The sequence below is a fragment of the Excalfactoria chinensis genome, chromosome 1 (genome assembly GCF_039878825.1).
Source record: "Excalfactoria chinensis isolate bCotChi1 chromosome 1, bCotChi1.hap2, whole genome shotgun sequence".
NCBI classification, from domain to species: domain Eukaryota; kingdom Metazoa; phylum Chordata; class Aves; order Galliformes; family Phasianidae; genus Excalfactoria; species Excalfactoria chinensis.
The window spans coordinates 104255514-104282954 of NC_092825.1; the positions used below are offsets into that span (position 1 = coordinate 104255514).

General features: G+C 47.9%; 1 protein-coding gene across 1 annotated transcript in view; it reads right to left on the minus strand.

Annotated features, from left to right (window-relative positions):
• Positions 1 to 3727: 3727 nt before the first annotated feature.
• Positions 3728 to 27441, minus strand: part of HSF2BP (heat shock transcription factor 2 binding protein) — a 99749-nt gene continuing 76035 nt past the window's right edge. The window contains exon 8 of the mRNA XM_072343111.1: positions 3728 to 4251. Within this exon, the coding sequence (XP_072199212.1) occupies positions 4247 to 4251 (5 nt within the window). The 3' untranslated portion in view covers positions 3728 to 4246. The remainder of the gene's footprint in view (positions 4252 to 27441) is intronic.

The window sequence follows — 27441 nt, forward strand, 5'->3', positions numbered from 1 at the left end:
AGTCAGAAGTCTTGGTCACCCCATACATCCATGACTGGTGGTTTCACCACCCCAGGGTGCCCAAATATGAGGCAGGGTTCTCAGTGGGAGCTCCACACTCAAGTTCCAAACAAGAGCCCAAACTTTTGAGGCCAAGCTCTCTTGTGCCCATCCTCCCTTATCTTGCCCGGGATCTTTTCTTTTTGGCATCACTACAGATAGATAGGGGCAACTCTGCAGGCCTGAGGGACATAGTGGGAAAGCAGCCCTTCCATTCAGCTAGTTTGGGAACCCTCTTACAAGCAGGCCGGAGGACTGAAGACCAGTTCCTGTGGCTTTATGGTTGCTGGGGCTGCCACAAAGTTTTTCTGCTCGGACAAGGGATGCCGGTTATTCTCCAGGCAGTGTGGACACCCTCACTGGGGCTAACCTTCACCAGCATCCCATTGCTTTTTACAGCTGTGGCATTGGATGCAACAGTGCCCTGGCAGTGCAGCTGTGGGTGATGTTGACACGCGCCCAAAAGGAAGCAGCTTGAGACAATGGGATTTGTTGCACACGTGTTTTGTTTATAGCCACCAGTGTTTGTTGTGCTGGAAATAGTGACCCAAATGTAATAGTTTCTATGTCCTCTCGCTCCATCCTCTGCTCTCCTCACTTGTGTGTGACTCACACAGAAACCTACATACCCTTCCCAAGGGATAACATGAATGACAGCCCCCTCACATTTCCTCCATATTTATGCAACAGCTCCTGAGATCCATTGCGCTCTTGCTGCAGTCTGAAGTGGAAAGGAAATCGCTTTCCCGATGTCCCACATAATTGCTTTATCTGCTTGTGGCTGGCTGTACCTCTGCCCAGCAAGGGGCTACGCACTGGCTCTTTTGAAGAGGGTATTAGCAGCATTTGTCTGCATGCTGAAAAATCAAGAGCTTCTCCCCTCTCCTTTCCCACTTCTACTTTGCTTGCTCTGAAAGAAAACAGAAACAAAATCAAAGTCACCGTTGCAGCACTGCGCCTGTGGTACAGTTATCCCATGGGGAAAACCTGATATATCCACCTATTGTCTGAGCCACTACTGAGAGACCTTAGTGAATGAGCAAGTTACGATAACAGGTATCCTTCCGTAGAGATTAATGCGATATTTGCGTACGATATTTCCTGCCATACAGCACAGATTGTTTGTGCTGACGGACAAGTGAGAAACACGACTTTCCAGAGGGGGGGAGAACTGTTGCAACACACCTTTATTGTCCTCCTCTGGAACAGCATATGAAATTCATTTTCCATCCATCGCTGTAAATACATTTTCTATAATTCCCACTATGTCAGATGTACTGTAATCTGTCTTTTCCTACGTCAGCCACATTGTTGTAACCTCCATCCCCCCCCCCTACCTTCGATGTCAGGAAAGCTGTAATCCTCCTCTTACGTTACATAGGAGATGCATCTCTGACATTTTCAATTGCATTCATCCAAAGGCAGACAGAGTGGGGACAGAGAACAAAACACCAGTTTCTAGACCGTGAATGTAATGAGTTCTCTGGGGTTTTGAGTGTGCATGTGGGTGTTTGAAAGTAAGGTCAACCACGCTTTGCACACTTTGGAGCTTGCTTTCTCTGGTCACGGACCAGACAAAGATTACTATTGCTGCAGAACATGAGAAGTTCAGCAGAATTTTTGCATGACATTGAATCATGCTTTGTACATTCTCACATGCTGGTTCTGCCTGTAGGCTGGGACGAAGGGGAACACAAGATATAGCATTTCAGAGAACAAGAGGGTTAGCAAAGATCTTGCTTCATAAGCCCCAAATGGCAAAATGACTCCCATCAAGGAGTGGGGGAGGCGGGTTGCCTCACAGTTTGTGAGTGGGACACCAAGACAATCTATTTTCAAGTATGTACGCATATACGTTATGCCTCAGTCCCAGGGGCTGAGCGAGAGTCTATGAACAATAGCACACAAAAGGCAAATTTCTTACATTCAGTTCTTGGCACAAATCAACCCAGAGCTTCCGGAGAAGGAGAATACAGGGCATATGGCATCTAAATATATGCGATCATGGGTGACAAAACTGAGGAACTTTTTGGATGGAGCTGTTAGCATCCTGAAAATATCTTTCACAAGACGGATAGTGACAAGACAACTCAAAACCAGATGGTTCCACCAGATGAGCTCTAACTTTGGGATGGGGTAAGCAGCTTGTGTTACTGGAGATTGCTTGTGATGCTTGAATAGGAAGCCAGGTGTCTGTACTTCAGGTAGAAACACCCGTCTTGTTACACGACTGGTAGAAGCGGAGAGCACACGGCATTGTCCTTATATTCAGTGGTGTGTGACATCTTCAGAAGCTCTTCACATTGCACTTTCTAGATCAGTTTTGAGTTTCTTTCTGCTAATAGCCATCACCTCTCAGAGGATCAGTGGCAAAGCTTTTATTTCCCTGATCGATGTATGCTTTTCTTTTGGGCAAATGATTCCCAAGTTTTGTAGCCCTTACAATCAGGTCTGTGATTACTGGTCTTTGTGGATAACAGACTGGTGTCTCCATTTAAAGAGATGCCTTTTATGAAGATGATTTTGGGTCAGGTATCCTTTCTTGTTTTCTTTATTAGCATTTTATTTCTTTATACCATCAAGATTATCTGATTATAGGAAATGCCATGCTCTATAAGTAGATTATTTTAAGGAAGGACATCGCTAGATGCATAAAACATAGAGGGTCAGAAGAGTAAGAGAGCAGTTCCCACTTCAATCCAGGGTGAGAAAGTCAGGAGCTGAATTCATCTGGAACTTCTGGACAGCAAGATGCCCGCATGGTCCTGAGCTCTGCAGCGTGGATTCTTCCAGCCAGTGTGATCCCACTTTCACAAGTCACTCATCCCATCAGGGGGTTTTGAGCTGAAAGCCTCTGTCATTCACAAAGGAAGCAGGAAGGGCATGAAGAAAGAAGACAAAATGGGTATTGATTTGCACTGGGTCCCAATCTTTCACAGCACGGCAATAAAAACCAATCTGATGGCTAAACCTTTTCTGAAGTCTCATTTGTTAATGACAGTAAGAGATAATGTATAAGAACATCAGTATATTTTCTAATTTGTTCCTGGACAGCATGAAAAGAATTCTTAATGTTTGTAATATCAAATACAGTGTAACCTGTGACCAAAGGCTTTAACCTACTAGTGATGTTGGCTAAGATTTTCCCCAGGCAAAAAGTAAATTTCTCAGCTTCAAAATGTAGGGCTAAGCCATAAAGAGACATGTGCCTTCTTTGTTAGTGCTGGAGGGTCCTTCTCTGGGTGCTTTAAAGGAAGTGGAATCAGCTGCCTCACAGAACACACGCTGAAGTGGATGAGCACAAGCTTGCAGTGTAGTACAAGTGAAGTACAGGATACGGGAACTCGTCACCATGAGTGGAGTGAGGCTGTGGTGAAAACATCCATTACCACATCTTCACAGAACAGGAAGGTATTATGGAGCAGCCTACAGCAGGATCCTCTGTTCCCAGCATCTCCATTTTTATGCTGTTTTTCCTAAGCAGGAGGCTTGTTAAATAATACAGCAGCCGCAACGAGTGTTTGGAGAGATTGTACTCCTGCAACAACCTTTATGAAAAGGAATTATTGATTTGGGAATTGGGGGCTAGGAACAAATGCCAAGACCAAACCCACAGAATGAGCAATGAATATTACAGTCAGGAACAGCAAAGCAGTTCACCAGGTGACCCTGTGCCGGTCAGTACAGCCATTCACTGAGGAATTATTGATGACAACAAACTATCAAGAACCAAGTGTCCAGTGTCAGAAACAGACAAATCTCACTTGAAAACGTTGTTAGTGGCAAATTGCCTGGAGCTGGAAAAGAGCACCAGCCCCCACAATCACTCAGAGCCAGTCCAGTGGCCCCAAGCTGTGCTGTAACCCCTGTACCAGTATCAATTTAAAGGAGTACCACTGCTGAAAACCTCCCCGCATACAGGGTATGGCTCCAGGCTTCCTTGCCTTGGGGAGAGGACAGTGTTTCCTAACGCTTCTCTTTTTGCTTCAGCAATGCACTGCTGCCCACATAACAGGGGTACGTAGTTGGGATGGAGCACCTCACTATCTCACTCCCCAACCCACTTCCCCCAGAGCTTTAAAAGAAGGGAAATCACCAGTGACCCTATTGGAATCAGACACAGGTATTGCTCTTGGGCTCCCTGCTCACTCAAGGTGCCAGTGCTTCATGAGGCTGGATGGAGATCTGGGAGAGGAAGTGGCAGTAGTTAGGCTGGAATGACAAACAAAGAGAGCAAAAAGTAAAAGAAAGCAAAAACTGCAACGTTTTCCTCCTCTTCCTGCATATGTTTTTCAGTGCTTTATGGAAACTCTTAGATTTCCCTTCACCGTGAACACAAATTGCCCCTCAATTGCAAGCTTTTCCCTTTCATCGCCTTTCTCTCTCCACCTTCATTTCGCCATCTCTAAAGCATGTAATGGCTCAGACCATCCACAAGCAAACCAGATCCCTCAAACACTCTGTAATTATGTGCTAAATGCCATAATTCTGCCTGCTTGGTGGTCAACGGGCTTTCAGCCAGGGCATCACCTGGAGTGCAGAGGTAATAGAAGAAGGCACACGCAGCCACCAAAGAGCAGAGTTTGGTGGCGTGGTCTTTGGTTTTCAGAAGCTGCAGTGCCTTTCTGCGTAAGCAGCCCCATGCAGTCAGCAATCAGCACATCTTCATTATTCATCCTGTGAAGTATATGAGGCGTTTGTGAATGTTGGCCGAGAGCGTACAAAGGATTTGGACAAGCCACGGTAACACGCCGGTTATCCCCGCAGAGTGGATGCGGTGAGGCTGGCAGGGCTGGCTGCCCACCCACCAGCTTTGATTTTCTGCTCAGTGACCAGCGTTACATTTTGGCTGTAATTAATTTATGCACAAGGAGAGAAAAAATAAAAAGAGGGAGCTTTTGCATCTGCTCGGGGACCTAATCCTGCACAGTGCGAAAGTGCTGCACGGGGTCCATTCGGAGCTTTTTTTTTCCCTATCAGGATCTGAATCCCGCAGGCATTCAGGTGCTTTTGGGAGCTGAAATTAATGAGCAGTTTTCCCGTTTTCAGGAGCTGGCCCCCAAGGTCTGATCCACAGCCCCCAGAGCACACACGCTGATTCAACGGGCCCTGCGCAGACAGGGCTGACACCTCCTTCTTGCACACACAGCACTTTTAATGTCGACATTATGTCAAACAGTGAGAATGAATGCTTCCCTAATAATTGCTCTCAGGGAGAAGTCACATTATAGTCAAGGCGTCCCGCAGAAACATCATGAGTCAGAGGAGAGGCAATTCTGCGACAATCATGCAGTTAGCTGGGGGCCGGGATGTGAAGAGCAGGCAGATCCCTATAGGATAGTAATTTGGGTTCTGTCAGCCTTCATTTTTCTACTCTACTGCTAAGGTGCTGCAGCTCTGAACCCCTGGCCAGGATTATTGCACTGTCCACATCTGCACCCTTTGCATGCGTGGCTTGCATCAGTAGTCCCAGACTTTGGTCTTTCTGACACCATTCTGCAGGGCCAAGTCCTTCTGCCACCAACAAAAGGAGCACTATAGTGTTTTCAATAGCTCTTTAAGAGTCTGGTGACCCAGCTGTTGATGGAGATGATGAAAATATCCTGACACAATCATGTTGATAACATCCAAACACCGCTGAGCAATAACATGCAGCAGGGCTGGAGTGGTGCTCCTGGAGGACAGCAGAGCACTGTCTGGTGGGTGGATACCTGGAATGGCTGGTTGTCTGTACCACGTGAGCTTTGCAGATGGGTTGGACGTGTCAGACAGGTGGGGTCCTGCATTTAATCTCTCCCATATGGAACGTGCTATGCCAGTGGTTGTGCCTCACATGCAACATTGTTAAGGGCATTGTTGAGGTTTCATAAATACCGTATTACCAGCTGGCACATTTGGTGTCCAGAGCTGCAGAAAGGCAAGCTGGGGAACGGCAGCTCTCTGAGCATAGCAGGTGGTGCTGGAAGTCATTAAGGCAGGATTCTTTGTACTTCTTATTTCTTGTCTGGCTGATAGCTTGTCTGCAAGAAAAATGCTCTCCATTAGCCATGGCCTGTGCAGCTCCTGTCCAGCAGCTGACATTTCAGGGGGGATCATGAAGACTTCAGTACTCAGCAGCAGCATTTTGTGCTAGGGGCACAGAGCTGGGATATGGGAAACCCATCTGCTGCTCTGACTGCGCTGTCTCCGGGTCTCCCACAGGCACCCTCGACCCAGAGCAAGAGGGGTCAGCACCACCACATGTGTGGTGAGAAATGTCCAAAGCCAAAAGAGAGGAGACACAATGAGGTGCTTGCTGAGGATCACACGAGGTGCTCCATCCTGTGCAGAGCTCATTTCCCATTATTTTCACAGCCACAACCACAAGAACAGCTGTCTTCTCCATCCCAAATGACTCCAGCTGGGGCACGGCAGTTCCAGGCACATCTCAGCCAGAGAGAAAACACGAGGGAGGGAGGAGAGCAGGGTTTATGGCTGTGACCCTTGAAGCTTGCCACTTGTCTTAGTGTCTGTGGCAGGTAGCTTTCTCTGAGTGAACAGCTACACCACAACAAGCCCTTGTGCTCGATAACAGAGCCAGCACGTGTCTGTGACGAAACAAAAACTGTGAATAAAACTGGTGGCAATATATATATATATAAGTAAGTAGAAAAGCAGCGATAAGAGAACTGAGCGCAAGCATTTTTACAGGCACTATCTTCTTATTGCCATTGGGTCAGTGTCTTTGCCCCGCACATAAACAACACTGCATCTCAGAAGAAAAACTGACTGCCATGTGGGCTGCCTGGTTGGGGAAGTGTTACTGTCCTAAGGCCCCAAAAAGGAACAAACAGCATTGAACACAGGTGCATAGGTGAAAGGCAAGCTGCAGGAGAGGTGAGCTGGGGAACATGGATGAGCTGCTGGGTGGGTGAAATCCAGACCCCTCATGGCCACAGAAGCTGCCTGGGGAGATGGTTAGTCTAAAGCATGTGCCGGATCTGGAGCTGGAGGGAGTGGAAGGAGAGATGAGGCCCTGGTGCTCCCACATGAAAGGGAAGAGGGGGAGGAAAGCTGAACTGAGCTGCAGGCAGAGGGTGCTCAGCCCAGAGCTTCAAATGTCAGGGCAGAGGCTTAGCCAGACGTGGAAGGGAAGAGGAGAGGGTGGCATGAGAGGGATGAGGAAAGTGAATTGGTTTGGCTGGAGATAAGAAACAGATGAGTTCAGCTGCCCTGCTTTAAATAAGCAAGCGAGAATGGGATAGGATGAGGTTATAAATCAGTGCAGGGATTGGGGTACAAGTGAAGCAGCGCTGTAGAAACAAAGGAGAGGATTTAAGGATGCCAAGTGCTTGTGTGGCCCCTCAGCCTGTGAGAGGGAAGCTGCAGATGCTGGAGATTTGATGGATGAGGTGGGCTGTGGCCAAGCCCAGCAGAGAGCTGTGAACTGGCCCCATTGTGCCCAACACAGAGCATAGCTGGAGTGAAGAGAGGTAGCACTGTATGGTGGGAAGCATCCTGAAATCCTTGATAAGCACTGGGCACTGTGTGGTAGGAATGAGCAGCCCTTCAAGGCCCTCAGTGATAAACTGAAAAGAGATCAAGCTGTGGTTGGAGAGGCTGGTTGGTCTTGAGGCAGGTTTCCTCAATCTTGAAAAGACTGAGGACAGTTACAGGCTGAAGGGCCAGGCCTGAGGACTGGTGCTTCTTAATGAAGGACTGCTCATAACCACCAGGTACCTGGGCAAGCTTGAAGTTGCACTGCAGTACCTTCTGTTGCCTTTTCCCACTGCTTTCCTCTGCCCCAGCCAATCTGTAGACCCTAGCAGTGCAGCAGGAGAGGAGGTGTCATGGGCAGCCCTCTGTGGGTATTCATCTGGTGCCAAAGGAAGCTTCCCCTCTTCTGTCACACTGGTGAGACCTGACCCCAAGCCCAGGTCTCACCTCCATCAGCCTCTCTGATCTCTGTTCCCCCAGGTTCCCAAGGGGAGTTTGAGCTCTCTTGACATTTTGAGATGGTCCTCACATGTCCCATCCACCAAAGGAGAAGGTTTCCTTGTCACTGACTCCTTTGGGGAGCTGAGGCATGCAGTGCCTCACTCTCACAGAAGGGCAGAGGATGCTGGCAATACCACTTAACCCTTGGGCTGTCTTCCTCTGCCTGCTTATCCCACCCCATCCCATCCCATCCCATCCCATCCCATCCCATCCCATCCCATCCCATCCCATCCCATCCCATCCCATGCCATCCCACTATTCCATCCAATCTTACATTTGGGATAGGAGCAGCCTTGGGAAGAACAGACTGCACAAAAGCAGCAGTTATGTAAAGATGATGCAGGAGAATACAAAACAAAGAACCGCCATGAAAGAGCATCAACAGATGGGGCTGCAAAGGCCTGGCCCAAGAAAGCACATCTCCGTTGGGTCACACCAGTGGCCCAGCCTCCTGGTGCCTGTGCATGGAATTAGGTGAGGTGTGATAAGCATTAATACAAGACTCAGGAAGGGCAGTTTTGAAGAACTTAAACACCTGGGCTTTCTCTGAGCTCTGGTCCACATTTGTTCTTCAACACCTCCTGTGGATTTCTGCTGACAACGTGTCTGTCTCAGCCTTTAGTGGCAGGGGACAGCAGTGTAACCTGATCTGGTGGGGACAGGAAGTCCTCCTGCAGCCCTTTCAGCCACGCTGCTGTCGGCAAACGATGATAACAGAAGCAAAGTCACTGGGGGGATTTTTGGGTGAATAGAATGGAATCTTAGTACTGAGATATCACACACACACAAAAAAAGAAAACATAAGTTAAAAATAAAGTGCACGCAGTGGTCAGGAAAACTGCTTTATCAGCCTATGGGCTGTGGTTTGGTTACAAGACCGTGATAAGAGAGTAGAGTTTTAAAGGCCATATCTTCAAGTGGAACATACCACAGTGTGACTCCTCCGTCTGAAAGACCTGTAGTACTCCAAAACAAAGCACTCATCTGGTATTATTTAGCCCACCGCAGGCTTAATTAAATCCTTGTGTCCGTGAGAAGCACCTGAAGCTGAGTTTCAATGCTGAATGACCCCAATCTCATTGTGAGTCTACATGTGGAGGTGCCTTTCACTGTCATGCAGTGCATCACGGCTGTTCCCTGCTGCTGTCCCCTCCTCCTACTTCCTCAGGCATCAGCCAGAAAATTGTTCACCATCAGGCACCAAGAAAAAGCAAAGTCTTCGGCTTTAAAAACCCACGGCTTGTGTGCAGCTGAAGAAACTCTCTGAGAGGTCACTGCATCATCCTGGCCATCACACGGGAGGCATTTTCAAACCTCACTAATGGGCAGTGAGGTGCAGGCTCTAAGTGCTGTTTTGGACCTTCTGGAGAAGGTCAAGACCCTGTTTCACTTCCATTAATGTCACTCCAGTCACTTCTGATAATATTGAATATCAAAGGGAAAAAAAAAGATAAGAAAAAGATTTAAAAAATCTTAAAAGCTTTTCAAAAATGCCACATTTTTAAAGGCACTGGTACTTGATTTAAAGTGGTTTTAAAGAGGAAAAAAAGCATGAAAGAACAAACCTTTTTTCCTTGGATTCCCAAATTCTGGTCTGGGCACCGACTGGGACGTGATTTGGTGCCTATTAGATGCTGTGACAACTGAGAGCTGCCCATAGCAGCGCTGGTGTACAATCCCAGAATGCTTTGGGTTGGAAGGAACCTCACAACCCACCCATCTCACCCACTGCCATGGACAGGGCTGCTCCCCACCAGCTCAGGCTGCCCAGGGCCCCATCCAACCTGGCCGTGAGCGCCTCCGGGGATGGGGCACCACAGCTTCTATGGGCAGCTGTGCCAGTGCATCACTGCCCTCTCAGTGAAAGATTTCCCCCTGTTGTGGCCAGAGGAGATGAAGGTGTCCCCTGTCTGACATCACTTCTGAAGCAGCACAGAGTGAGCAGAACAACAGTTTTGCTCTGCCATTGCTGCAGTGTCTCGCTGGATCAGAGAAAGCCCGTGAGCAGCGGTTCATGGCCAGAAGGAAGAGAAATGGCAGTCACAAGCTCCGAGAGATGGAAAGTGCTTTCTGTCATGCATAAATGCCACACCACATTTACAGCCCTTGGCCAGCCTTGTTCAGCCGACTCTGGACTGATGACAAAGACGCCACGCTGCTTTTTAATGCTTCCCTCCAAGGATTATCTAGCAACAAACACTGCGCTTAAAAAAAGTGCTGTAGTCGCAGTTTGAGATTTATTTTAACTCTTCAGGAAAACAAAATCTCCAAAGCAAAACAAGAAGAGCCACGAAGGAGTGTGGGAAACTTCTCCCTAGATAAACGTGAGGTGACATTGCCTTGCGCCCTGCGCCCTGACCAGGCTGCTCGGATGCCACTCAGAGAGGAGGGAGGATGTGTGGTCTAATGAGTAACACAGGATTTGGCAACAGGACCGGGAGTCGAGGAGCACCCCTGGCAGATCATTAATTGCCTGTGTCTTACTCGTGGTTATAATGGGGGCAGCAGCCCGGTCTCAGGAACACACAGAGCATTTAATCCATCGGGGTTTGGTCACTGCTTTCAAAGCACAGCACGGGAGCAAGCCCCTTCCCAAGTGCTTCTGGGCAACCAGCCCATACTCACCATGTCCCCCATGCATTAAGCAGGGCTGGGAGTCAGCCGTCCGCTGCATGGAGGAGAGCCAAGTGGGATGTTTTCAGGCATCTCAGACTGGAGGAAGATTAACTATTATTACTAGATAAGGCATTTTCCATCCAAATACGACATTTGAAAATGTCCCATTCCCAAATAAGCATTTCTGAGAAGCTCGAGAGAAAACAAAGCTTCCCCCTTTGCCTCCTTTCAAGAATGAAACAAAAAAATGTTGAAACTGGGTGGCTGCCAGCAAGGCTGAAGTTTCATTTTCCAGCAGTCTCTGTAACTGTGCCCCAAGGGTCTGGTGGGGGTTGCAGCTGAGCTCTGCCACTGCCCTGGGGGTTCTCGGATGCGGCACCAAGCAAGGAGGTAGCTCTACTTATGGCTTCCTTTCTTCTGGAGGGCTGTCCCCCAACCTGCCATCTAGCCCGTCTCTGACGGAGGTGGCCCCATTTTTGTGTGCACACACCCCGTGGGTGTGGGGCTGGGATCTCACGGTCAAGCATTCTCTGCAAGATGCAGCTGAGCAGTCCTGCAGGCTGTTAAACCAGAGAGAAGCTGCTCCTTGGAAGAGTGTCCTGCATCCTGAGGATGAGGCAAGGCAAAGTGGATGCTCAGCTGCCGTGGGCAATTTTACTGCCGCAATTCGTTGCACCGTCAGGCACTGCAACCATGTGTGAGCTGATGCATCATAAATGCCAGGGTTTCATTCTCCACTTTTGCCAGTACAAGTGCAATGCCTTCCAGTATTGCAGCACTGTCTCCGTGCCAATTCCTGCTCCGGCTGACGTCTGACAAAAGGCTTTTGTGATAACCCCGAGGGTCAGCACAAGGCCTGGGCAGAAAACGCTGGCAGGGAGAATGCTTGATCACTCAATTGCCACAGCTCTCAGCCTTCGCAAATGTGGGGCTGGAAGGAAATCACTTGAGAAATACGAGGTCTTGCAGAGAGCTGCAATAGCAGCAGGGGAGGCACTCTCAGAGCAATGATCCTGCACAAAGATAGGTTCTCACAGCACCACGCATGCACCCAGCAGGGGCTTGTGATATCCCTGGGAGGTGGATGCACAGCCTGGCTTCCCTCGTGATTTCTGGGAGCTCCGGGCTGGCTCCAGTTGTCTGCAGACTCTTAGGCAGCCCCACATGCAAAAAACATCTCCACAGTTGTCAGTCAAGGGAGGTGACGCAGCTTCTGCATATTTAACATGTCCTAGTGAGCAGAGGGGAAAGACAGTTCAGTGACAGGCAGCTGTTCTTGGTATTAGTACCTCTGACAAAAATGTCCCCGTGTTATTGCAGTTCTTCAATTCCCAGTTTCTTCCTTCTCTTGCAGCTCTATGCTAGCAAACCTGCCCACCTTTTCTGTTTCCACCTCTTCTAGCTGAGGGATTGCTGGGCACCTCAGTGGAGAGGAGATGCTGGGAGTTCTTCTGGAAGGACTATTTCCCTGGTAGGGATGTATCAGAAGCACAAACTCTTATCTGCAGTACACAGATTTATATACACATACATACATACTTACATACATAAATATATATATATATAAGATAGCCAAGCATGCAGCTGTCCTTTCTTTCTGCTGTAAGTTCACCCCTTCCACAGTGCCTCCTCCTACGAATCACCCTGCATCCTTTATCTCAGCTCACCCCCTCCCTCTCTTAGCCTCAGGCTCAGATGCCTAAGAGCTGCTGAGAACACCTCCTGTTCCCCAGCAGTCTGCAGAGGCCACCCATGGCTTGCCTCCTCGGTTGTGAATGCTGAGAGATGCTCACTGGGCTTCTCTGAAACAGCCACAATAGTTTAAAGGTGTTGGAGTGGCATCACACTGCAGTTTGCTGTGGGGAGACGGCCTTCAGGGCTTTGAGACACAAAAGTGGTTGCAGAAGACCCCTTCCTAAACCCCAAGGCAATGAGCTGTGCTGTTCCTAAAGGTGCTGCCAGTTTGCTCACCAGGGCAGAGGGCATTTCACACCCACAGCAGAAGACATCCCTGCCTGGAGGTGTTCCCAAAGTGTATGGGAGCCAGCACCCAGTCACGTCCTGTCCCTCGGGTAACCTACCCAGGATGGGTAATCCCACTGGAGACGCTGCAAGGAGCAGCCTGCCGTGCTCCTGGGAACAGCCCATGTTCCCACAGTGCCCATGGCAGCTCTACAAAGCCACTCCTGGGGAAGTTAGGGACAGACTGAAGCCTCTATTGTGTATCGAGTAAGCTCTTGTATTTGCTTATCATGACAACGTCTGAGCCCCTTCCTGTAATGCATTTCAGCTATCTGATGAACATTCATCATGTTTGTTCCTTCATCCTCTACCCCAAAAGATAAGGGCGAGCTCTCCTGATTGCTCGGACACTGTTCACCAGCTGTGAGAGTGGGACACAATACTCTGGGGAAGTCATGAACGGGAACTACTCGTGGTTCATTGAAAGCTGAGAAACACGAACCCTTGAAGAAGGGTTGTCAGTTGGGTGGGTATCTCTGCAAGCCGGGACATTCATTACACCCATGCAGACCACCAGAGCTGATTTACACTCTCCATTTTTTGGCAGTGACTCCTCAAACCATTTTGGAAGAGCTTTTCCTGAGTGTCCTCACGTGTCAGCACCCCTGCCCCCAACCTTAACCCTGTGCCTGTCCCAGGGTGCATTGGTGACTCAGCTCACCCTTTTCGATTAAGGTATCCAGGAGTAAATACTGTGCTTTAAAATCACAGCCATCATTAACACCAGAGAGATTTTATGTTAAAAAAAAAAGGAGAGAAAAAAAAAAAAAGTGCTCTGAAACTGTTAATCATCTACATAAGCGAAAATGTGGATTTTCAGCATCTCATTGCAGGCTATGGGGTATTAAATCGTGCCACAGGTCGGGAGCAAGAGCCAAGCTTTAAGCTTAGGCACACACTGAGGAGTGAGACACACTCACCTTCCCATCAGTGAACAAAGGGGCTGCCACTCCTATGCAAAGTGCTTTGTAAGAAAGGAGAGGGTGGTTGAAATATAACTTAATCTCCGTTCTGTGTACTTCACGAAACCGACACACTGACAGATGCCTTCTGAGAAGCCGTGAAATGGGATGACCCAAAGCTTACAGGAACACGCGGTGCAGCAGAGCCTCTCCATTAGCCGGCAGCTGGGGGCTGGATGAGGGAACGGCTTAGTCACCGTTAGGGGAACCCGGTGCTGAAACCTTCTCCTCTCGTTGCAACAGAGAAGCTGTTGTTTTTTTCTTGCCCACCACTTATGTCACCGTGTGCTTGTGGCGGACAACTCTCCCCCACTTCCCAGCAAGCTTTCCATGCCACTGAGTCAGACCACTAATATCCCTGTGGGGAAGAGCCCAGAAATGAGCATCTCTCTGGGACTGAGTGGTTGAACAGCCACTGTGGCACACGGGGGGACAGACTCTGGGAGGCTGGGATTTGGGGCGCTCTGCAGCCTCTGGCTGAAATAGCAGTTCTTTGTGAGAAGCAAAGAGGGGGCCTGACTAGGGTCTAGGGGCCTGACTTAATGGCCTTGAGGCAAATGCCTTTCATCAGAGACCAGCCTGAAAGGCCCTTGAGATCAAAGGAGGCTTGTACTGATCCCACTGTGCTTTTACTCAGGGGTTAAGGTTTCATAGGCTAACAGTAGGCCAGACCTGTCAAAGCCTTCCTGGCAGCAGCACCCTCCTATCCAAGGGTTTGAGAAGTAAGACTTCAAGTTAGAAGGGTTTAAACCCACATCTCCCATCCCACATGACACTGCAGAGCACACTGGGGTTCAAAGAGATGATCTCACTCTCTCCTGCTGAAGCTGTTCCACTTCACATAGATTAATTAAGTATTGATGCAAGTATTGATTACTCCTGTGCTACGTATTGGAAAGCTTATCCTCAGTCTTTGGTGGGCATTTTTCCATCCCTCTATAATTAGATACTCAGGCAGATACTCTTACCCCAGTGGAGGTGATGCTGGATCATCATGGCATCCTGTAGGTCAGGGCTTTGGCTCACAAGCAAGGTGGTGAGAAGAGGTACAGGAGGGAAGCACTGCTCAGGAGGGTTAGCAGCCAGCAGCCGGTGCAGTGCCAACAATAGAGTCCAAACTGAGGACTGCAGCTGCAGGCTTGCATTGGAGAGCAGTGAGCCCGAGAGAGGCAGATCCTCTGTGTGCATTTCTGTGCATTGGAAATCACTGACTGGGAGCATAAGGATCCTGAATACAGTGTTCTTAAGAAGGCTCCCTTGGCACTGTGATTGTGAGTGATTTTCTTTCAAGTAGCAGGTTGGCTTCCAGTGTGCAGATAAAGGCAGCAGTGCAAAGGACTGTTGTTGAGTGCTTGCAGAGAGCACTGGATGCCAGACAGAGAGGTGATGGAGTCACCATCCCTGGAGATGTTGAAGGCCCATGGAGATGTGGTGCTGAGGGATGTGGCCTGTGGGCATGATGGTGGCAGGCTGATGGTTGGGTTAGGTGATCTTAGAGGTCTTTCCAACCTTAATGATTCTACAGTTCTACTGTTCTGTGTTTATGAAGCCATCACGTTAGCCACATCTGCAGTGGGAATGTGGATACACGCACTGGGTGTGTGGCTTCTTCTGTGTTCTTCCTAGGTTTTGCTCTGAATCACAGGTGTAAAATCACAGAGCCATTTTCAGCAGAAACTTCTGCTTCTCAGCTCAAAGCAGTCTACACATGCAACGGTCCCACACTTATGATGCAAAACTAAAAGGGAAATGCTGTTTTGTTCAAAATAGTTACTAGGTCTTTTGGTCAGAAGTAGATTTTCCAAGGAGAGTGCAAGCGAGGCATGCTGATACTGGAGGTGAATCTGCCTGGGCTGCTCTTGGAGGGTGGCAGTAACCTGAACCAGGGTTCTGCCCCACTGTCACTGATAAGCTCTTGGCTTTTTGAGAACGTTCCGAGGGCAGCGTACCAACACCATTCACTGGCATAGGATGCTTTCTGTTCAGAAATAGGAAGTAAACAACAGGTCAGATAAGAGCTGTCACATGTTATCCGCAAACAGTGAAAACAAAACTTCAAAATTAAATAGGGCAGCTCTTCGTAACATGATGTAAGCTGAAGCCCTACTGTTTGTCAATAAGGGCATCCTTGACTATTGACGCTGGAGGAAACAACTGGAATAGTTTGCTGTTTATCAGCCTCTTTGCACAGTGAATATTTGCACATTCCAGAGCTTTTTTTAAGTATTTTATTATTTTATTTTTTTCTCTTTTTCCCCGAAATCAACTGCAAAGTGCGTGATTTCTCACTAACGGCATCACCGGTTTCTGTGATTCTGCCAGAATCAATAGATTCCAGCAATGCCTTTGATGTGGAGATGTGTTAGCGAAGCAAACTCACCACGGTCTGTTTTTAATGCTTTCAGTGTGCATGTTCTCTCACTGGCAAAGAGTGGAGAGAGGGAGATAAAACAAGAACACAAAACGCACTTTACATGACACCTTATCCTACCCAGAAGCAGAGGAGCACTTACACCTCACAGTTTCTCTTTGAATGGTGCTTCTGTCAACAGTTTAAAGTAACATTGCCTAAAGTAGCATTTATCTTTGGGGCTATCTATCAGATTCCTTTCTAATTTTGTTACGTGCGTGTTCCTTGCTGTTTACGCCGTACATGGTTAAAGGGGATCTTTGTTGCTTCTCCGCGGGTTACAGCAAGGTCAGGACTTAGCACTGTGCATCCTTTCACCTCCTGAATAGTGGACATTCAGTCTCAAAGGCTCTGTCACAGAAGGGGAAACGCACCTACAAGGATGCCTTCTCTGCCGGCTGCCCGTAAGGTTACCTTCTGCACACAAAGCTGGCCACGCTGGAAGCCTTTTCTGGAAGCCTGCCCTGAGCTCTGCTGCGCAAGAATGAGTTTATGTATGATTGCAGGCAGAAACAAGCCAGTTTCTTCCTGCTTTAGGCTGATGTTTAAAGCTTGGCTAGAGGGATTTATCCTCACATTGACCTGTCCCTGGGCCTTCTGAGGGAGCTGAAGCAAGTGAGGCTCTGGAGCGGACTGGTGACGGGCCCAGGCACAGCCAAGAATTGCATGAGGCATCTGTCAACCCACTGTTCTTGCTCCCATAGGCATACAGGACTGTCTCTTTTTTCCTGAACCTCACAGTGGCTGCACAGAAGTAATCCACATTGCTTCACTTCATTGCATTTCAGTCTTCCTCTAGATCCATCAGGTGAATCTCCACTGCCTTAGGTGGTCAGTGCATGAGAGCTGATTTACCTAAGGTTATAGAGGGGTTGTTGTGATTTAGGTAATCGTTATTTCCTTTGTTCTGTCCTGTCAGCCAAATTTAGGTGGTGAGCAACATCTTACCAGTTCTAGTGCAATACCTGGGTGTCAAGGAGGCTGTGCTTCCTCCCAGGGAAGGAGAAAGGCCCACACAAACTCCCAGCCTTAGTAACAACAGCCCCAGCCAGGCTAGGAAACAGCTTGGAAAAGGTAGAGCATGCACAGAGCTGGGTCTCTGTAGTCATTTCACCTCCAGTAAAAATGCTGTTTTCTGGCTCTGAGATTCAAAAAGCAAAGAACTAAGTTGCACAAATGGCAGCTTCCTTGTTTAATGCTCTGATGGGAATTACGAGCCAGAGAAATACTGATCCTCTATTAGGAGACAGAGGAATAACCTGGCTCAACATAAACTCAATAAACAAACTAAGAGAAAAGAGAAGCACCACGCATCGTCAGAAACCTGAATGTTCCTCAGCATTCAGAGCTTCTCTGCCTCCTTGAAGGACTGTGAGAGTCTGATTCCTCTGGCTGCAAGAGAGTGGGCGAGGGGGAAGCTCTGTTAATACTTCTGACTCCAAGAGCTGAGCAGTCGTGGTTCGAACCTCATGAATTTCAGGAGGAGCCTGACAGAGACAAAGGGCTCCTTTGCTGTCTATGGTGCATGAACAGTTGTTCAAGAAGAGAAGCATCTCTGCCATAAAAGTCATCCCTAGATTTTTGGGAATCTCTGGCAGTTGACTCACTTTCTATAGTGCAGCTGTCCGAGAAAGGCTGAATGCAAATGCACACTCCCCTGTCTTACACGGAAACTTGGAAATCTGAGAGAAAAGGCAAAATTAACACCATTCTACCCAAACTGAATTTCATGAAGTTAATTCTTCCGATTTACTTCCTTGCAGTCAGTAGAATAATCAAAACACTCAGACTGGATCTATTTCACCACGTTATAGTTCTGTAACAACAGAACAGATCAATGAATACCCATAAAACCAGGGATGAATGTCTGCGAGCTGGGGAACAACTTTATGTACAAATAGTCAAATTCTGGGCTGGTTTACAACTATGAACCAAAAGAGACAATATCGTCATTTGCAGCACCTCTCCAACGGAGATCTATTAGTCTGACACGTTTCACATTTGCACTAAGCTGGAACAAATAAATGGCTGGCACTGTTGGACAAACAGCAGATGAGCTTGGACATCCATACCCCATATCCACCTGCACAGGATAAAATCTCTAGCAGTTCCATTTGTAAGTGCAGTAGGTTCCGAAAGCTTCTAAGAGCCCCTGAAATCTGGCAGCAGTCAGAACAGGCACCAACAAAATGGAATGGCAATTCTTTTGCATTTATCACGAGGAGATCTATTTATCCACATGTTTTGGGGAGGAATAGCAGCCTTTATCCTACATGGACAGTCTCAGAAGGCTTTTCTCAGACCTTTGAAATGTCTGTATGCGTGCTGATTTGTATACGTGGGTGTGAAATCGTGTCTCCGTTCAGAGCGGGATATACAGCAAGGCACGTCTCCATTGAAGACAAGGTCACTCATGAAGGATTTTTTATCTTTCTTTTTTTCTCTCCCTGACCACAGTAAACATTGAAGGGCTGTGAGAACTTTCCTCACAACTTCTGTGCCTGGACAGGACACAATTCAGGAAGAACAGTTGCAAGGGAGAATTGCCCCTGTGGACAGCATTGCCCACCGGCGCTCCTTCCTACTGCCGTGCCAGGGCAAACCTCTGCTGCCGCAGCTCTGTGGGAAGTGGCTTTTGTTACCTCATCCACCATCCAGGAATGCCAAGGCAGCATTTTATTGCAGCCATGTGCAGCTGAGGGGGATGGCTTTCTGATGGGAACTCTGAGGAGGCTGGGCTCAAACACTGCGCCGCTGCATGCGTGGGGCTTGTAGGAGAGAGAGCGGTGGGAATCAATAAACAGAGCAAGAGGATGAACGCATGTGTTCGTGCTCCCTGGAAATCCCCCGGCTGTCAGTGCAGCCTGCTTAGGGAAGAGTTAAAAGCAGAGCCTGGAAAGTTTGGCCAGATGACTTCCTGATGGAGTTTATACAAGTATAGCGTGCGCAAGGACGTATGTGCCTACGTGCCACTTCTCCCGGAGCAGCCTGAGCAGAGCAGAGGGAGGAAAGAAAATAATGAAAACACTGCAGATGGGACCAGTCTGAGAATAAGCGCCTGATGAATGTGCAGGGTCTCTTATCACAGCACTCTCATCACAAACCCACCTGACAAATGTGAACGGCGCCTCCCCTGCCAAACAGCACAAGCACGGGAGCAGAGGCAGGGGGGAGGCCGGAAGGAATGCTGGCACAGGATATGCAGAGCACCCCACACCAGCTGCCAGTTGTTCAGCTCTCAGGACAGCCCCAGAAGTCAGGGAGACCATGCGGTCATTTGCAAGTTGCTGGGATGCCAAGATAATGCAGGGGCTAGTGGTAGGGTGATGCTGGGATGATGCCAGGGAGATGTGGGGATGATGCCTGTAAGTGCAGTATGGACATGTGGTATTATGCAGGTACATATGCATGGTATCATGCAACACAGCCTGGATCAAAACATCAGTAAAACACTGATACTGGCTTGCTAGCCTGGGTTGTATAAACCCATGCAGGTCACTGGTACTCAGCCCGTCCCCTTTTCTTCCACAGCTGTGCATGTGCCACCTAGATGACAAGCCCTCAGGGTTACCTCGGTACTCCCATATGCAACTCCAGCAGCAGAGCTCTGATAGCCTGGGCTGCTAACCATGAGGGAGAAGGTCTTGCATCTGCACAGAACCTTTATTCTTCCCACTACAGCTCCTTCCAGAGAAGGGTTTTCTGAGATATCTGGAGATGGCTTCAGTCTCCTTGTAGCTGGCTACCCTGCACCCCTTTCAGCCTGGGCTACTCCTGGTACTTCCTGTGGCAGCAGGGATTAGCTGTCTCAGTCAAGTATTAGGGATGCACAGAGCTGACCAAGGACCCAAGGTGACTTTTGGCCAGGGGAGCCTCACCTGCCTCAAGACTGAGTCTGCATTGCGGTGTGCTGCATGGCAGCATTCACCGGCCTCCCAGAAAAAAGAAGCAAAGGGTTAGGGACAAACCAAGGGCTGTGTGCAATGGCCTGGTTGATGAACTGGCCTGCTCTAGGTAGGTCAGCGAGAAGGCAAGCTCTGAATTCTGCAGTAGATCAACCTTACTCTTAATTATGTCATTCCTGTTGAGCATGTCATTTCTCCTGCTTCAGAGCAGGGTGAGAGGGCACAGTCTATGAAAAGATTAAGCGTCGGTCCCTTTAGGGATGCTTAGTCAGTGAACTCGTGCTTCTCTGCTTCTCATTACATATTTTCAATCTGCTGTCATTCAACAGTCTAGTGGAAGGGTTTACAAGTTTGTGCTGTCTCAGAAAATGTTTGCTTGTTCATTGCAGCTTTACCTGGAGGTGATGCTTTGTGCACAGTGAATCTCTCACTGACACCACAGCTAATTGCATCAGGAGGTCCAAGGGAAGGTTTTCCAAAGTGCTACCACTGCAACTGTAGTCTGCAATCCCGAAGTCAAGACAAGCTACGGACAGACTCAGTGTTATCACCAGTAACTAAAAAGGCTGCAGATATAGTTTAGACAATGACACAAGGCACAATTTTTAACAAAGCAAAACCAACATAATTCCTTTCCAAGTCACTGTACTTACAAAGGAAGGTAAGATGTGTAAATAGTAGAAATTTGCCATCTAAGACATTAATTTCTTCCAGATCACAATGCTGTCACTGAGTCCTAATAATTTGAGCATCTGGATGCTGTAAGTCATGCTACTATATTCATCCATCTCCCTCTTGTGTTTTTTTAATTGGGCCCATGAATTTATTACCTTTGACTAAAGTAATTATGAATCCCAAATTCTCGACTTCAATTCTCTGGAAGGCACTTCTGCATTTTGACTTACTCTCTCTGTTTTCTGGATATGCCCATCTTTAACCTTCTATCAAAGGTACTGTCACATCCATCCTGTTTCTCTATCTATCACCTCCCAAACTGGTCTTTTTTACAGTCCGAAGTGCAGTTAAAGAGAATTAAGAGGAAGAAAGGTTGCTGTTCTGCATTGCATTGTGACCTCTTAGTATTTCCCTCTCTCTACAAGCTAGCACAGACTTAAATCAGGATAAGCAGGACTAGGGTGAAGTGGGATACTGGAAAATAAGTGATTTCACCTTAACACAGGAATTTCACACCAAATTGCCTCTGACTTGATCTGAGTTATTAAAGAACAGAGCTGCTTACCCGTGTGTGGTAAGTCAATTGGCATCGAGCACTCAGCCTGCACTGTGCCATAACCAGCAGTGTCCCTGCCCCGGGCTGCTGCTGAGGCACAGTATAGGAGCACAGAGCGCAGCTCAGACCTGTAGCCCGGTCACCACAGCAGTGGTCCTGTTTGAGTGGGAAAGATGGGCAACCCCAAACACTGCAGGAATTCAGACCAGATTTATTGCTATGAATCCAATCAATCTTTCCTAAGAAACAAGGTTCCTTTTCAAAGAGAAAAGTGACTTCAGGTCAAATACTTCCATCCGAAGAAACATAAAACAAAGAATAGCTCCAGTTGGATGGCATCCTGCGTGGTTTACCGGCAGCCTCTTGGTCTGGGGGAGGGATGCAACTTCCTGCACCAGTTCAAAGGCCAGCGAGCGCTGTCACCATACCACATGGCAGTGAATCGACGCCAGGTCACATTACATGGGAGCATGCCAGACTAAAAAGATCATCCCTGGGCTCCACACCAGCTTGCCACAGAGACAGAGTAGGTTTCTCTACATGGCACTGCATCTGCTGTGTTCTGAAGAATGCCTGCCCAGGCTCAGCTGCCCACCACACAGGGCAGATGTCACCTGAGTCCCCTGCAGCAGCTGTGTCCCAGCTGGTAATCTCTGCGCAGGCAGCAGGGCTTATTTCTTAGAAAGAGAGGAGGAACAACATGCTCCGAGTATGGCTGGACAGCACTGGGTTCTTCACAAATGCCAGACCCAGGTGAACTGCCTGTGGATAGAGAATGGCCACTGACATCCCCCGCAGAACTTCTCCCATGTACATCCCTAGGGGCTGGCACAGTGGCACAGTCTGCCAGTGCCCCCAGAGATACAACCAGTCACATTTGTGTCCTCCCTACCTGGTTCAAATGGCTGTACCCTAACAGGCACCAGCTCTCTGGGAGATAAATCCATGAACCTATGGTTTCAGTGGGGGCCAGTTTTACCCCATTGAGTGATACTTTGCTGTTGGACAGCAAGTACATTTGGCAGAGCCCAGGGCTGTCCTTGTCCCCATCGTGCTCTGACAAGCAACTTGCCGTGTGACTGGCAGACTCACGTGCCTCAGTTTCCCCCTCTGTATCTAAATGGGAGCAGAAGTTGAAAATGCACCTTCCCTTTCTTTATGAAGTTCTTTGATACAGAGATCTAAAGAACAACATAAGAGCTAACATTGACCTCCACTTTCCTTTACTGCATCCAGACCTATTTAGTGCCTATTTATGGCAACCTGGTCATTAGCACTATAAGAACCAACTCAGAACAAAGAAACCTTTAAACCACTGAATTGGGGTGTGCTGAGCTGTCAGAACAGCTATTGTACATTACTTTCCTCCTTGCCCTATCAAAAGACAAAAGCTTCATTTGATGATTGAAGACAAAGAGAAACCAGAATAGTGATGGGATCTCCTGCAAAACATGGAATTCCACATTGCCTAAAACCCACCTTTCTCCTTTCCAACTCACTGCTCACCCTCCTTTGACTTCTCTGCACGGGGATCAGAGAGGTGCTCTTCCAGTCAATCCTGGGCTAAGTTATTCCAGGAGTATCAGAAAAGCTTGTGATTTGGGTTTTTGTTGTTGTTGTTGTTGCTCTGTTCTCAGATAAATGGCTGTGCAGGCACTTGATGTGAGACATGGACAGCCTCTTTGTCATGCAGGGAGCTGCTGCCACTTGCTGGCACCCTGTCATGTACAAGTGAAAAGGATTTTTTCAGTCTGCATTTCTTCTCATGGAAGGTTTCAAGGTTGAAAACAACTTGAAAAGATACAATGACCTTTAAGGTCCCTTCCAACCTAAGCCATTCTATGATTCTGTACTTCTATGATCTTCTGCCGAGCCTGGTGGTTTCAGCATCCCTCACAGCTCTCTTAGCACCCTTCTACTGCACATTTCCTTTCATTTTCTCCCTGTCCCTGTTCCTGGATCAGGGCTGTGAGGTTCTAGCTCTAGACCAGGAGAAGACAAGATACTTTTGCTTCACTGAAACCCAGAAATGATGAGAAGTTCCATGGATTAACCAGATCCTTCATAACTCTCCCTCTGATCTAAAATGCAATATTGACATTCTGGTACGACCAACATATGAGATCACCTCAGAAAGAAAATAATAATCATCATATTATGAAAACATAGTATTCTGGTGATCTTCCACTTTAAGGAAAATTATTTGGTAGCACCCTGATAACCCCTGACAACACAGGCATGACACCCACTGTACATATTCTATGCATGTGCCTTGTCAGTACTAAGACTTCATGTCTTTCACTCAACTCCACTTCAAAACGTGCATCTGGTCTATGTTGCTTGCAGCTTAGCAAACCAGAATCATAGGATCACAGAACCTACAAGATCATCTAGTCCAACTGTCCTCCTATCATCATTACTTCCCACTAAGCTACTAAACCATCTCTTGTAGCTCGTCATCCAGACGCCTCTTGAATGCCAAGAGGGATGGTGACTCCATCACCTCCCTGGGCAGGCCATTCCAGTGCCTGACCACTCTCTGAGAGAAAAGGTTTTTCCTTATATCTAATCTAAATCTCCCCTGGTGCAACTTGAGGCCATTTCCTCAGGTCCTAGCTCCAATCTTGACCAGTCTTAGCCATGTACCCATTAATTCTATTTAAAAAATGCTGTGGAAGGCATGGGCTTGGTGATGTTTTCCAGTTTGGCTATAACAGAAATGGAAATCCTTCTCAAGCAGGCACCAGACTGAGCTAGTAGTTACAGCAGGGAGAGAAATCTAAATAAGCAAGACTAGATCTCACTAAACAAGCACTTCACTTTAGGTGCCAGACCCTGGGGATGCTGCGCTGTCTGAAGTGATCTCTTCTGGCATGCACGTTTCCTGAGAGAAGAGGCTCAAAGAGACCTTATGGTTGACACAAAGAAACTAGAAGGAAGGGATGAATTTCTTCCAAAAAAGTGCACTACAAAGTAACTGGGGAAAACCCTTCCACACAGGAAGAGAAGCTGTGCTGTAAAACATGTAAACTCAAGGAACGCTTACACTGAGAAAGCCCTGTTTGTTGATCATTCAGTTAGGCAGAGATGAGATAAAGCTTAATTAGCATCGTCCAGTTATGCTTTCTAGGTTCAGTGCTTGACAGAGAGATAAAAATGACTGTAGAAAGTCACAGGCTTACCCCAGCAGATATCAAAGGCAGAGAAAGCAATTCAGCTGCTAACTCAAAGGGATGTTTTTACAGAACAGCCCTTACTAGAGAGTTGTTACCATGTTTGTGCTCGCAGCCTTCTTTTCTGGACAGATCAAGCTAACCAACAGATTATAAAGTGTATCGCCTTTGGAAAAGCCCCAGAAACAAATGTGCTCCTTTAGGAACTCAAAAAACTATTTTCTGTATTAATTTCCAAGCACTTTGCAGCAGAAAAGTATCTCAAAGGCAGCGTGAAACACCTCAAGATTGTGAGCCAGAGCAGGCAGTGTGGAGGTGAGAAAGAGAGCCGGACATATCAAAAGGCAGAAGCAGTTTGTTTTGCCACAAAGAGCACATAGCAAACCACCTAGCCCTGAGGTCAGTGAGGCAAAACACAGCAGAGAGATGACAAGCATGAGGAGAGGAGGAGCCAGGTGACATCCAGGGCCTAGTGCTGCTGTCACAACGTCAGCAGAAGCAGGGCCAAAATGATATTAAATCCTCAGAACATCTTAAAAATAGCACCTCCCTGGCCAAAATGCAACATGGCGGGGGGTCAGCTGCAGGCCTGCTCCCAGAACCCAGCCAGGCTAACCCCGTGTGGACATGTTCCAGCAGAGTAGAACAGGAGCTGGTTATACCTCACACACTTTCTAGTCTGTTTTCCCACTGTTACCTCTTGTCCTACCGCTATCTGCCCATGTGAAAAGTCAGCCTTCATCTTGTTTGTAAACTCCCCACAGGTACTGGAAGGCCGCAACGAGGTCTCCCTGCAGCCTCCTCTTCTCCAGGTTGCAGAAGGGAACAATCCTCTCCCTCTCCCTGCTGGTCACCATCATTTGGCCAACTTAAACTTACTATTTGTCAAGTGACAGACATTCCAGTGCAAGGGTAAGGAAGAAAGAGGCAGAGAGGGCTGTTCTATCATGAGGAAAATCTCTGCCCGATCTCACATCTTACACATTGAGGCCAACTGAGCACCGGACACACTTTCTTGCTGATAATGTGTTTGGGAGACATGTACTGATACAAAGCAAGCTCTCTTTTTGTATGCATGTATATCAAGTTACACCCTCCAATTGGGCCAGTGCTTATACTGAGGCACTGCCCTGACCCCTAACCAGACTTCCTGGTGGATCTGCATGCACCTGCCTTCCCTTTCCCTGTAGGACAAGGCCCTTCCATGCCTCCCAAAGTGCAGCACCCAGAGGAGCGGGAGCCATTTCACAGGAGTGCTCTCCTGCTTTCTGGCTGTTCACAAGCAGTGCTAACAATCAGCTTGCAGAAAAAATAGCAGAATAGAAATGGAAAGCTTAACACAACAATCACACGCCTGGTAGCAGGCCAAATGCTGACAGAGAAGAAGCCTAAAGAGGCTTGTTAACATACTGCAATAATGTAAATTTTCCCCACTGGCATATCCATAGATGGCTTCTGCCACAACAGGTCAGAAAAGATTTATTGCCAGGTCTGAAACACAAAGGGTAGGAAATTCTAGCTGGACCCTGCTGGGACGCTGGAGGAAAACACAGTAAGCAGCGCTAAACTGATGTGCTGGTGGAGAGAATAACTGGGGGCTTTTCCCATTGCTGAAACCAGTGCTGGTGACTACAGATCTTTCGATGCAACTTGCAGTATGCATTTGTTTGTTATAGCACCAGCACATCTTGTACCAGTCTGCGGATCCTCGAGAGAGCCTTGAAAAGCAGTAGAAATAGTCTTGCAAGGAAGGCAGGATCAAGGAATGAATATCTCAGCACTGATCTCTTCACCGCTCTGGCAGCAGCGCTAGGAAACTAAGGATCACAATACGGAGAACAAGGATGTTAATTCTGCCTAAATAACAGACTGCATTTCCTCTCCCCGGCTGTTCTGGGGAGCTAATTACACAGATTCTCAAATCAAAGAAATATAAAACAGTCTGCAAATGATTGTAATGTTGATGTGCTGGCAGCCTAAACCATGACATATGGTCCTCCAGTATGCCATTCCAGAGAACAGGCTCACGAGCAACGCTCATTACGCAAAATAATGTCGTAAATAAGAGAAAGAGGCTGATTTTAGAAATGTGCTTGAGGTAGCCTCCCCGTTCAACCCCTAGAAAAAGACAGTTGGCATTTTGCAGAGTTGCTGCCAGTCTGGTGACAGGGTCCCAAAACTATGTCCCTTGAGGGGGAAGGAAGGTGAATCACACCCAGTCAGGATCCCTGCCCAGCCATCACCCATACGCACAAGCTTTGCTAAGTTCTCTCTGAGCACTGTGTGTGTGTGTGAGACCCATTTTGAGGGCTGGCACGTGACTCTGGAAAGCACAGAAGTGAACTTCCCTATGCAAAGGTTAAGGACAGGCCTGATTTATTTCCTTCTTCCCTTTGGGGATACACAGTTCAGCTGCTGGGCAGCTTAGAGCACATCCTCACACCAAGCAGCACTGAGACCAAAGTTTTCTGCCTAGAAAAGAGGTAGCTTCTCTGCCTCCATCCTCAGCCCGGTACAGCCAGCCCTCCTCCTGACCCATCAGAACAGCACGTCACCATCAGAGCAGGGCAGTAGGGAAAAGGCAAGAGACAGCACGATCAGCTCCTCCCTTGAAGTCATAATTTTGCTACTTGAAGCCTTGGGCAATGGGTTATTTTTATATGTCTAACATTTGCCCTGGACACAAGTCATTTCATGTAGGGTTTATTATTCTGGGAAAGAAAAAAGGGGAAAGGGCCATCACATTTGCCTTCTTTATTGCTGACTGAAATCCCACATTCTGGAGTGCCGAAGGCCCCAGATTGCCTTCACCTCACCCCGCCTCTGTTTGGCCTTCAAGCAGGCAAATATAATTCCAGTAACTGCATAAAGGAAAGCTCGAAGAGTCCACCGGAGCCGTGTGCCTCTTGGGAAGGAGGCAGCAGATAAACAGGATTAGGGAATTTAGCATAGCTCAACCTGCCAATTTCTGCAAAAAGGAAATGTAGGCAGTGCCTGCAGTCCTGATTCAGAGGAGAAGCCTTTGAAATGCCTGCCAGGCCAAACATGTTGAGATACAAGCTGCTTTTCCTCCATCTCGCAGTGCACTGCAGGGAACAGCCCTCCT